Source organism: Palaemon carinicauda, chromosome 21, assembly GCF_036898095.1.
Source record: "Palaemon carinicauda isolate YSFRI2023 chromosome 21, ASM3689809v2, whole genome shotgun sequence".
NCBI lineage: Eukaryota > Metazoa > Arthropoda > Malacostraca > Decapoda > Palaemonidae > Palaemon > Palaemon carinicauda.
The window spans coordinates 91,076,096-91,088,595 of record NC_090745.1 but is presented as its reverse complement, the minus strand read 5'-3'; the positions used below and the strand labels follow the sequence as shown (position 1 = coordinate 91,088,595).

Sequence of the window (12,500 nt, the reverse complement as noted above, 5' to 3'; positions counted from 1 at the left end):
TGGCCGTTTGACATGTTGTCCTAGTGATGCCTTGTATACATTTAATCACGGATATCCGCCTCTAGTACTGACATACAGAAACCTTTTATTGCCTCGTAACCCACCTTGATCTTTAGGTGGTCGGTGATTATGGAATGGATGAGAATGATAATGATGTGGATTGCTGGAGGCTGCAAGGAGGTCTGAGTTTGAGCATTGAATAGTATCGGTGCATTTGTAGAGAGAGAGAGAGAGAGAGAGAGAGAGAGAGAGAGAGAGAGAGAGAGAGAGAGAGACAGACAGACAGACAGACAGACAGAGACAGAGACAGAGAGAGACAGAGAGAGAGAGTTGCATCTTTTGTTCTGAAAGTTTCGCATTCATTCCACTTCCAGTTGGTGAAATTCGGAAATTTGTTCAAGATTACTCACCTTGCCATAATTCGTGCGAACATTAACTACATAATTTAAGCGAAACAAACTCGGTATGCCTTTACAGATAGTGGTACTAAAACTGAATTTAACTTTTCCTCTAATGCATTGAACGATGATTTATCGTGGTTTGGGTGTTTAATGGCTATTCGTTGTGATTAGTGAAATACTTTATCACGTTATGAAATTAGAGGCTGGGAAAGGGCTACATGGTTATATTTTTTTTTCTTTCCAAGAAGAATTCTTTAGCTAGGATATAGAGAGAGAAAGAGGAATAGAATTCCAAACATATATTGAAAATGTGCCTTTGGATAACAAGTAATTTTTTATTTAACTATGTAAGATAATCTTTGCCATATTATATATACCATTTATTTCATACCCTACCGATATTACAGGTAACACTTGCCAAACTGCTAGACTGACGTGTATTTATAATGACACTTGCTGCTACCACTTGTAAATAGTTACGTAAATGGCAGTCCATACGCATTTTAACCTCTATCTCCCAAACCGAAAGACGCAATTTGGCTTGAAATGCACATTTTCGTTTCAGTCGTAAATAATGATAATATTACGCGTTTGTACCATACACATGTAAAATATTACGACTTCATGTGCCCCATACAAGAAAAGATATAATTTCGGTTCAATGGCTTTAGTCTGCTGTTACTCTAGGTGTCGTGCTGAACCGTTTACCAGGTACGTGTCGTTCCATCCGTTTTGATCGGCATTTGGGAGAAGTTGGAAAGAAAGGAAAAGGTTATAACGCAGTGCAAACGTAGGGCGCAAGATGCTATGCAATGATGATGCAATCTCGGAACGAAATAGAGCGTGTGGGAGTGAGTCAGAGAAGACTTAGGGGCCCTGCGTGGCCTGGCTCTCACCAGTTGAACGTTGGTCATCGATCATCGAGCAAGGTGGCGGAGTCCGGACGTCCACGTGGTTCCCTCGCTTCCTTCAACAACCCCTCCTCCTCCTCCCTCCCACTACCACCACTCCGCCACCTCGTAAGCCCAAGTCGCTCTCTCTCTCTCTCTCTCTCTCTCTCTCTCTCTCTCTCTCTCTCTCTCTCTCTCTCTCTCTCTCTCGGAGAAAACGAGAGCGAACTTCCTCCAAGGTGCCAGTTGTTTCCCCCGCAAAGTTCTTGGAAAGTATTTAAGAGAGCCGCGTGATATATGTCTGCATGGTACTTGGGACTGGAAGAGACTTTTTTAACCTTTAATCGGCTTATTAATGTGATGTTTATCGTACTAACATTCTACATTTGTATTTGTTTTTGCAAAATCTTTAACGAGATTTTAGGTTGATTTTTTTAACTGATGCCATAGTAATAGTAACAATGCCCTCTGCTACAGTTTTATTTGTATAAACGTCTAACAAGATATACTTTTTGTGGAACATATTGCCTTGAAGACTGATGTGATTTCCTGTAATTTTCATATAAAAAAATGCGAAAGATATCTAACATATTATAACAAATGTATATTTAATGTGAAAATCTACTAACCAAATGAGATGAAAATTAGATATGCTACTTTTGTATGGTTCTTTACGTGTTTGTATGTGATTATTAATGTATATGTGCACATGTACATATTATAAATTTTCTATTTCTAACTGTTAACTGAGACTTTCCGTTTCAACCCATCCCCGTTAATAGAAGACAGTAATCAATGGATGTTTTAATTTATTTTTATCGTTTATCTTTGCAAATCAGTTTCATTGAAATTACTGGCACGTTAACATCGTTTCCTCACGTTGCATAAAGTGCGTGCATGATAGCATTAAGAATGTCACTACCATAGTATTTCTTATTTTACCAAATGCAGCCTAATATTTCTTTCAATTGCATTATTGTAAACCAACCTTAGAAGTGTTCCTTTTATTCAAAGCATTACTAAATAACTCAACTTTAGTAACTCAGTTGACGCCAAGAAAGTAGAAAAAAAAAACATTAATTTCCCCTCCCCCTTCACAGAACTTTCCAAACTGAGAAAAAAACAAAAATCTTTCTTACTTGTCAAAGTTAGTTTTTCTTTTGTAGTCTTCGAACGACGGTCACACAAAACTTGGATGATGGTGAGTCCACCAACTCCCAACTGGATCAAAAGCAACACTGAAAACTCTTCTCTTCTTGTGCACCTTGTGTGTGAATGAGTTGGTGTGTGTGCGTATGTTTGGTGGTGTTTTAGTGCAGTCAGGGAATTATAAAGACAAAACTTTTACAGCCCTTTTATAGCTCACCTCGACTAAAGGGTCGGTTCGAGGGGACGGAGACTGACCCCTATCACAGTGGTAAAAGCGATAAAAAAGTAGATTGAAGGTAGATTTTCGTTTACCACATGGCCAAAGTCAATAGCAGAACATGGTCACTTGCGTATGATTTGATTTTAGATATAGGCCCTATGGGTTATTTATTAGTTCCAGCTGCTTTGCGTCGGTTGCCATATGCCTTGTTGCTTAGTTGCAGGTCCCGGAAGTTGTTGATGTATCCAATGTACATGCTTACTTATCGTGTATAAATCCCTCTCTTTAATGTAGTTACTCTTTCATATTTTTTTTTTTTGCTTGATCCTTATACCTGAATGTGTATATAAGTTTTATTGTGGTACATCGGTATCCCACCCCTAAAAGGATTAATTTATCCCATACTCACTTTCTTTTACCTTTTCATTATTTCAACTTTCCATTGTGGTTGCGTCGACGGTCTAGTTGGCCTTAAAGTCTACGGGATACAGCATGCCCCGTTATTGCCATCGTTGCTCCAGGGTCCTTGTAGGCTACCCAGGAAAACCGCAGGCATTTACCCTAGGTTGTAAAGTCAAAACCTTTCCTTTTCTAATGCTTTTTATTGTTATCGCTTTTTTATTTGAACACAGAAATCCACCTTTTTATAATCTTATTAGAGATGGCATATGTTGCCCTGCTTTAGTATACCATGGGAAGCTTTCCGGTTTTAGAGCTCTGCCCGCTTTAATCTGGGCACAACCCAAAAGACATCCTGAGTGATACATTTCGGAAAGACGCCTGCAGTAATGAAGCTTGTATTCTCTTTGTTGAAAAATCTATGTCCCAATGAAAGAGTTGCTAGTATTATTATTATTATTATTATTATTATTATTATTATTATTATTATTATTATTATTATTATTATTATTAGATTTTATTGTTTTTTTCACACAAATTTATTTTAAAATTATGTAAAATTGTTTATCGATCCTTGAAATACTAACTAGTATTTAATTTTCCTTTCTAAAAATCATCTATTATGGAAAATTTACATTTAATTGGGAAGCGTTTTTTTTTTTTTTTTAAATCAGAACCTATATCTTTGGTTATAATGGGAATGATATTGGAAATTATGTTGTTATGGTCTTTTGTTATTTACAGTAACTAAATCATTTGCATTTCCTTGTAGACATTTGTATATATTTTAAGCTACAATATGTTAATTCCTTCTTATTTTACTGTATACATTACAATTTTCATGTATTTGGTCATATCTTCCACAAAATTTAAGATTATTTTTTATTCCTTTTTATCTAGTGATGTTTAAAACAGTGGTAATTTTCATTGGCAACTACAGTTGAGTTTTTACCACAATTTTATTTAATATTTGTTGTTTCTGTACAATATTTTTCAGTACGTTTTGTTCTATTGCAGGTACGTGAGGTGCTTCAAACACACTCCATGCACGACAAAACGGTAATTAATGGGTGTTTTGTTAGTAGTATTTACATTAGCAATTAAGCGTTACGTACAGTTATAGACGAGTGGCGTGCGAAGACTAGTTTCATCAACTCACTTTGTTTTGACTTAGAATAGATTAAAGTTTTTGACTTTTAACTGGTTAACACAATTAGGGAATGATAATTAACCATTTAAGTCTTACAAGAATGTTATATCTATCGGACGTTTTGAGATCTATCCGTCTATCAGTGCTTGATATTCTACATATCAATTGTTCACCCCCAATTCGCACCCCTTTCCTATAGTGCTCCATATCCTTTCCTTTCCAATTTGCATTTGATAGAATTTATTTCGACCTTTACTTCGCTTACATTTTCGCCCATATCTTTCTTTTACCTACATTACCTCTCATTTTTTTTTATTATTATTATTATTATTATTATTCGTTGATTTGTTGCTAGTCCTTTTTTAAGTGGAACCCTATTCAGAAAATCGTTCTGACCTCCCAAATATCTTTTTTTTTTTTTTTTTTTTTTACCCAGTGCCTTTTGCAATTTATGTTGTTCATGTTTTTATTCATTTTGTTTTGTTTGATATGATAATATCAGAGATTCGTTAGTATTCACAACAAACGGTTCTTGTCTCTGTTCACTGTCTTATTTATAATCATAGCAATAAATAAGATTGCTCTTAGATAGGCGCAATGTGACAAGTACTTATTTCCGGTGGAAAAAGGGAGAAATACTTTCCATTCACGTCGTGATCGATTTTCTTGGTTATTTCGACAAGAACATCATTCGGCGTCAGATAAAGTAGGCTACATGACGGTGTCCGGAAGCAATAAATATTTAGTTCATGCTCGCCCATTTATTTTCTCATTAGCATCTCTCTCTCTCTCTCTCTCTCTCTCCTCTCTCTCTCTCTCTCTCTCTCTCTCTCTCTCTCTCTCTCTCTCTCTAAAAAAAAAAAAAAAAAAAAAACGCAGTGCTGTCAGATTGAGGATCCGCGTTCGAATCCTGGACCGGATGAAGGGGAACAGATGGGCGTGTTCCAAGAAATTAAGAATGTTTCTGTTATGGTTGTGTTAACTTAACTAAGCAGTGAATTAAGAACCTACAGTAGTAGTTAGGCGACTGTGGCGGGATGCAGCTGGGGAAGAAAGAAGAAAGTTTACACGAATGGCTAGGATTATGAAATTGTTAAAAGGGTTTTAATTTAAAATTATCGTACCCATTTCTAACTGGATTTCAAGTTCATAACAAGCTCTGTACTTCGGTTCGGTGTGTGCGCGTATATATATATATATATATATATATATGTGTGTGTGTGTATCGTGTATGTGTAGATGTGTATGTGTATATATACATACTGTATGTATGCATGTATGTGTGTATATTCATGTTTATTAACTGGTGGGCTACCTTTAAATCTGCACTCTTTGGTGTAAACTTAGCAGTTCTTCCTTTGCTCGATTCAGATGGCTCTGTCACTTACTGTCCAAAAGAAAAGCAATCCCTTTTGCCCATATGTTTGACAGTAACCAGAGTAATGAGAAACTTGATCTTGTTTCCTGAAGCTAAACCAACTAGTTTAGCTTTTCAGTCCTGTGAAAATAAAACTCTTGCTGGACTTTGATGGTTATGGAGGTTTAGAGACAAAGAATGTTTTTTGTTTGTTTTATAAAGACCGCTGATTTGTTAGCTCTAAAGTGTCTGTTAGTTTTCGTAAGTTAGAACGAAGAGGTTCCTTATGCACTTGTTGGAGAATCGCTAATGTTACTCCATTAGGTAAATGTTTTTTGGTAGTTCTAGCCCTACTGATCACCGCCCAATTTTCAGAACTCTCATATTGTCTTAAGTTTTGAACGCCTTTTCGCAAAACATCTAAATAGATATATTAAAGGTAATATTCTGTTCCATAGTTTGCAGTTAGGCTTTCTCAAAGGCCTTGGAACATGTGATGCACTTCTTACAATTTCCATTGCTGGAAGTTCGTATGATTGGGCTTGATTCTAGCGCTGATTTTCACAGTTTTAATCATGAAGCCCTTGTTTCCAATCTTAAACAGTTGGAAATTTATGGTCTTTTCTTAGTATCATTATTGACTTTTTAATTGATAGATTGCTAAGAGTATTGTTGATGGGGACCATAGTGACTATAGGAATGTAATATCTAGTGTTCCTCAGTTAGTGTTCTTGGCCCATTACTTGTCATCCATATATGCATAATATCTGGGTTTGGCCTAGGAACCAAGCTCGTTGCATATGCAGATGATGCTACTCTCGTTGCACATTTCTATTCCTGAATGAAGATTTGGGGTTGCTGAATCCCCAAATAGAGATTTAAGTAAAATTAGTGTTTGAGGCAAATTTGTGTGCATAAAGTGGAACTCTAACAAAACTCAAAGCTTGATTATAAGTAGGTCGAGGACAGGGGCTCTTCAACATCCAGATGTTTGTCTTCACAATGTTCAACTTTATACAATTCCTGTAGAATTCTGTGTTTTTTTTTTTTAATTGCGAATTTAATTTTGAGAAACACATTCGGGTCGTTTCTTCATTCACTTCACAAAAAGTTGGCTTATTGAGTGTCTTTCAAGAATTTTTGTCTTCAAGTTACCCACTGTCATCTGGATTTGATGGAAAAAAATGTGGTCTATCAAATTTCTTATTCCTGCTCTTGATATTAATCTATGGCATCGTTTAGTTAGGTCTTTGTGCATGTTGCATAAGATTTTTCTTAATTCTGACTATCCTTTGAGTTTAGGTCTTCGAAGACTGTGCCATCCTGTGCGTAGTACTAGGTATACAGTTAATTCTAACAGTCTTGACTTCTACATCATAAGGCTCAATACTGCTCAGTAGTCTAGAAGTTTTATTCTAGTTGTGACCAGATTGTGGAATGATTTTCCTAATCTTGAGGTTGAATTGTAGGAACTTCAGAAGTTTGAACATAATAATATAGTTCAAATATTTACTTGTTCCCTATCCTCACTTTGCTGGTAACAGTGATGATGATGATAATAATAATATATTATGTATGTATATTTACGTCTGTATAAAGTCACGTTCTGGGTGGGGATACCTTAACGTGGTGAATGGGTTTGCGTATTGCTGTGATCAACAAAGCTGTACTTCGGGGACACCCATACCAGGTTGTTTTGCTCTGAAGAATCAAACAAAAGTCACCCACCATCACCAATGTACACTAGCCAGCTTGGTGGTGAAAACTGGCCAAACCCCAGGCAGGAATAAATACATGTCTGAGGCCTTTGGCTTACAGTGGACTAGAAACGGCTGCATTTTTATTGCCGTATATATAAATATATTAGCAACTGCGTACATATGGAAATCAAGAGGATTTATTTTTTGTAAAAAATTTTCTTTAAAAAAAAAGAAAAAAAAAACATTGACCTTGGAAGTAAGCGCCAAGGTAGTGGATGTTCTTGAAGTAAAATTACCAACCACCATGATTTATCCCGTAAAATTTCATAATAATCGTAGAAAAATGGAATGCTGATCCTCAAGTTGATATGTCACCTTGAGAAAACAGATCAGTTTAAAAAATATTTGTTGACTAGATATTCCTCAACACTTAAAGCTTCTACTAACTAGAGGGGCACTCAGTAGAGAGCATGTCTTCGCCACGCCAAGCAGTCTTATTGCGTTCGCCAAAATCAAGGATTTTGCGAAGGGTATGTATCCACCTCTGTCTGTTTGTTAGTTTATTTATTTGTTTGTTTATGTGTTTTTGAGCAAATTTGCACCAAAATTAGAGTACCGATTTTGACCAAACTTGGTAGTCGTGTTGGGTATGACCCAAGGTTGAATCTGTGACATTTTGGATAAAGTACATCAGAGAACAAATAAGCAACAGTTCTTTGAAAATTATTGCAGTGTTAAGTAAGTGGAAATAATTTTGCTATTTAAATTTTTGTTTGTGAAGAATATTACGTAAAAACTACTGACCCAATTTCAAAGAAACTTGGTGGACATGTCGTGGTAGGACCCAAAGACAAATCCATTAGATTTTGAAGAACATCGAAGCACGCAGTGGAGTTAAAGAGTAAAATAAGACTGCTTGGCGTGGCGAAGGCATGCTCTCTACTGAGTGCCCCTCTAGTTTTACTCTTATCCCCACTGCTTACTTGTACTTCGATGAATTTTCGTAAAAATCTAATGGATTTGTCCTTGGGTCATACCCCACATGTTCACCAAATTTCAATTAAATTGGTTCAGAATGTTTTGCGTAATATTCTTCACATACAAAAAATAAAACAAGATATTTGCTATTTACTTAACGTTACGATTATTTTAAAAGTACTGCTGCGTACTTGTACTTTGACGTACTTCATTCAAAATGATAACTATTCATCCTTGGGTCATACCCAACATGACTACCAAGTTTGGTCAAATCGGTACTGTAGTTTTTGTGTAAAGTTGCTCACAATTAAATAAATATATAAACTAACCAACAAACAGGGCTGAATATAAGTTTATCAAAATCATGAAAAAAAAAAGAGAAAAAATGTTAACCTTACTGTCCCTCAAAAAAATGTTAGGACAAATACACAACAATATCTCTAGTACATTGTACTTAATTTTAAAGGTCGAGAACCTCTTAAGTATCATAACTCATGAAATGCAGAGTAGGTAATAGTAAGTGTTTGTCATTTTATTGAATTTTAAACTTACTAAATTGTTCAAGTTCAAGATATTTTTATGGAAAATGGTCACTAACGCCTAAGATGCCCACTCACTGAGTTTCATAAAAATCAGAGAGGGAAGGATTCCCCCCATCTCTCGTTTTCAAGGGTTTACGTTTGGCGACATTTCTCCTTGGTTATATTATGGTAGTCTTAGTAAGTCATGTTTTTAAATTATTATTTAAAGTACTTTTAATGTCAAATAGTTTTAATGATTGCATCATATTTAGAAATATGAATACGATAATAAAAGGATCAAATGACGATTTGAAATCAGGGTAAAAGAAATATACGCCCTTTGCCACGAATAAATATCCGGCAAAATAAAGGTAATAGAGACGTAATTTTTTCCACACTTAGCAGAAGTAAGATGAAGCCTATTTCCAATATGTGATATTTATGGGTACACTTGTGCAAACATTGTAGGAAAAATAAATATCGAGAACTCGACAAATAACATATTTCAATGGTCGGTCTATGTAGATCTTATTTGCACACTCATATTCGAGTTCTTTTGAAACTTAACGATTTTGAATTAGAAAGTTCTTTCGTAAAAAAAGCAAAGTAAAAAATAAATTATAGATGAAATTACTAGTTATAGTTAGTTAAGTAAATTATATATTCAGTGATAAAGATTTGTTTTATAAAATCAGCGAATGGGAGAAACTATATAGCATTAATCATACAACATTACTAAAAGTGATAAATGCTCGTATGGAAAATAGTCAAGGGAATTATAGATGCTTACAGGCTTTTATAGTAATTTTTAAGTTTAATCTTTCTGAAATCCCAACCATTGTGTATGTATGTGTGCATATATATATATATATATATATATATATATATATATATATATATATATATATATATATATATGTGTGTGTGTGTGTGTGTGTGTGTGTGTGTGTGTGTGTGTGTGTATGTGTGCGTATAAAACTAGAGTAAACTTTTACCCAAATTTATTAACATTCAGGATATCTTAAACAAGTAATATATTTACTGTATTTTCCCGTCCTTCATTATGCCCCAGCTATATAAAAATAATGCAATAAAATACAACATGACATAATCGAAAGTAATAAATTACAGTCCTTTGTAAATCAATTCATCAGAATTTTTACCTTTGTTATTGAGGATGAAAAAAAACTAAATTGCCGTACTATGATACATTCAAGTTAAGTTTACGCAATATCAAGACTATTAATATTACTTTGATGCTTAGCATTAATCAATGGCCACTCGTAGCTCCACTGTAGACTTCCATAAAATCTCTTTATGAAAATGGTTCAAATTCTTCAGTTCGATTTGGTGCAGATGAGCGATATATTTACATAGTCGATCTTGGCTTTGTGTGGGTAAACAACAGCTGATCATTGCGTTGTATGATTTATACTAGGTGGCAATTTTATTATTAGTTCAGGTTTATTTAAGCTGGGCGGTTGGCAGAAAAAAAATCTAATCTTGAACATAGGTTTGAAGTTATTGTCAGCAACGGACGCAAAAATATGTTACTGTATTTCCTATTGGAGTTATTCTTTCAGCATCGTTTATTAACTTGAAAAATTAGGCTTATTGAGCAGAGTAATCGAAATTATTTTTGAACCGAATGATGTTCCAGTTCCTTAAAATGTTGAAGGTTTTAAATGTATTACCAATGAACGAGTAATGTCCCGGATTTCTCTCTCTCTCTCTCTCTCTCTCTCTCTCTCTCTCTCTCTCTCTCTCTCTCTCTCTCTCTCTCTCTCTCTCCTTTATATTTTTATGCGGATAGTTTTACATACAACGAATAATTTTGACATTTGAAATGGGTGAAGGTCAACCTTGTTGAATCGTTCAGATAAAACATATGCCATTGACCGCTGATACTTTCTTGGGAAATTTCTTTATAAGCTGAATTCAGGTGTATTTTCATAAGAGAGAATGGTGTAACATTGATTGCATGCAGGAACTTTCAAACAGCATTTCTGAAGTTCAGTGCATGCAGAAACATTAGAGAGACAGAGAGAAGGGGAAACAATACCTCTGGCTTATTTTGCACGCTTAACCCTTCAAGGTAAAGAGTTACCAGGCTTAGTGCACGTTTTAAAAGATGAATTTTCTCAGATTTGATGCACGTTGAAACTTTGTAGATAAAGGTATTTTACATTTAGCGTCTGTCACCTTTGAAGGGGCTTCTGACCAAGGTTTATTACACGTCGAACCTGTAAAGATAAGTTTTTATCACGTTTGGCGCATGATGAACTTTGCATAGAAATTCCATCATGTTTTATAGTACGTTGGAAGTTTTCAAGGTAATCGTGCAAATGGGAGGAGAGAGAACCAATATTTTCACTGAATGAATTGAGTGGTCTGCCCTTTTGTAATTAGTTTGCATCAACTTTCAGTGAATCAAAACAAATATAATTGTCTGCATATATGTTATATTTACATGGGTTCATGTAAATACAGTAAAGAATATTCATTTTTATTGTACACGTTTGACTTTAGGGTAACATTAACAATGAAAAAAGTTTTGTGTTAGTTCATTCTATAAGTTTGAAGCAGCTGAATAAAGCCCATGTTAATGTTAGAAAAATGCCAATACTTTTTCTTATGGCTTATATGCCATGATTTTTTTTTTTTTTCCTTTGCGTGTACCTTTTATCTGAAAACATAATAGAAAAAGTATAACGTGTCATTTAAATAGTGAAGGCTATGATGTCTCCAAAATTTAATTACCGAATTAATATGTAAAATAATTTATATGAATAAACTTATTATTCTAGATCTGGTGGATTGGGAATGTAAATGTAAATGAAACACGATACAAGCTTCATACTCAGATCTTTAATAATAATATACAAGCTCGTGTCTATAAAAATGTTCTGATAAGAATGTGATTTTTTACCCGAGACGAGGGACTTTAGCTTGTGAAAAATAGCGACCCTTCTCGATATAAGCGTCCGGCCATTATCATATTTGGCTGGAGGTCTTTTCAATCAGATGGAATGGGGAAACCCCCCACCTGATTTATGGCTAGTAGCCTAAAAGCTGAGATGGATCTTTCTGGGCTCCATTTTCAGTTTGTGGAGATTTTTGTTTGTTTTTTGCTTTTCTTGGTGAATTTTATTTGCATATCTGCAATGAATAAGCGGATTTTCGTTTTCAGTCTTTGTTTATTTTTTTACTTTTAGTAATATACTTTTTATATTCGGGGATCTTACCCTATTCATGAAAGTGACGAAAATTACTTTCTATTATGTTTCGTTGATCTTAAAAGTCAGCATTGTTGATTTGTTTTCTTTCATTTCGTTATTGAAAACCGACTACATTCTGCCCTTTAAAGCCATAATTCACTCTTGCCTTAACATAATTCACTGTCGGAAAAGACGCTTCTTAACCTGACGTTAAAACTTATCAATTTTTGTAAACTCTAAGCTCAGAATTTACGACTCCCCCCTTTTTCGTGGCACTTTTCTGACACTTTTTGGTGAAGGGTTGGACACTACAACCAGGTTGGAAGATCTCGTTCATCATTTTCATTGACAGCTACGTATCACGTTGGAAGACGATTGACGTGTGAGAGAGAGAGAGAGAGAGAGAGAGAGAGAGAGAGAGAGAGAGAGAGAGAGAGAGAGAGAGAGAGGAGAGAGAGAGAGAGAGAGAGCGTTTAGTCTAATAAATTATAGTGAAAGTTACACACGAGTACAACTA

The 12,500-nt window shown here is 34.9% G+C and overlaps 1 protein-coding gene across 27 annotated transcripts in view; it reads left to right on the top strand.

Moving 5' to 3' along the window:
• The window catches only part of LOC137615324 (homeotic protein ultrabithorax-like), a 1,252,187-nt gene that overhangs the window by 1,157,138 nt on the left and 82,549 nt on the right, over window positions 1-12,500 (top strand). For 11 of the 27 annotated variants that reach the window (XR_011039220.1, XR_011039219.1, XM_068345107.1 and 8 more), the window contains one exon: window positions 4,077-4,118. The exons of 14 other annotated variants lie outside the window; for them this stretch is intronic. Coding sequence is in view for 11 of the 13 variants with exons in the window: in XM_068345090.1 (XP_068201191.1) it covers window positions 4,077-4,118 (42 nt within the window). In the remaining 2 variants the exon portion in view is untranslated. Of the gene's footprint in view, window positions 1-1,341; window positions 1,421-4,076; window positions 4,119-12,500 lie in introns of those variants that run through there. 2 more of the 27 variants (XM_068345110.1, XM_068345094.1) reach the window with 2 other exon arrangements.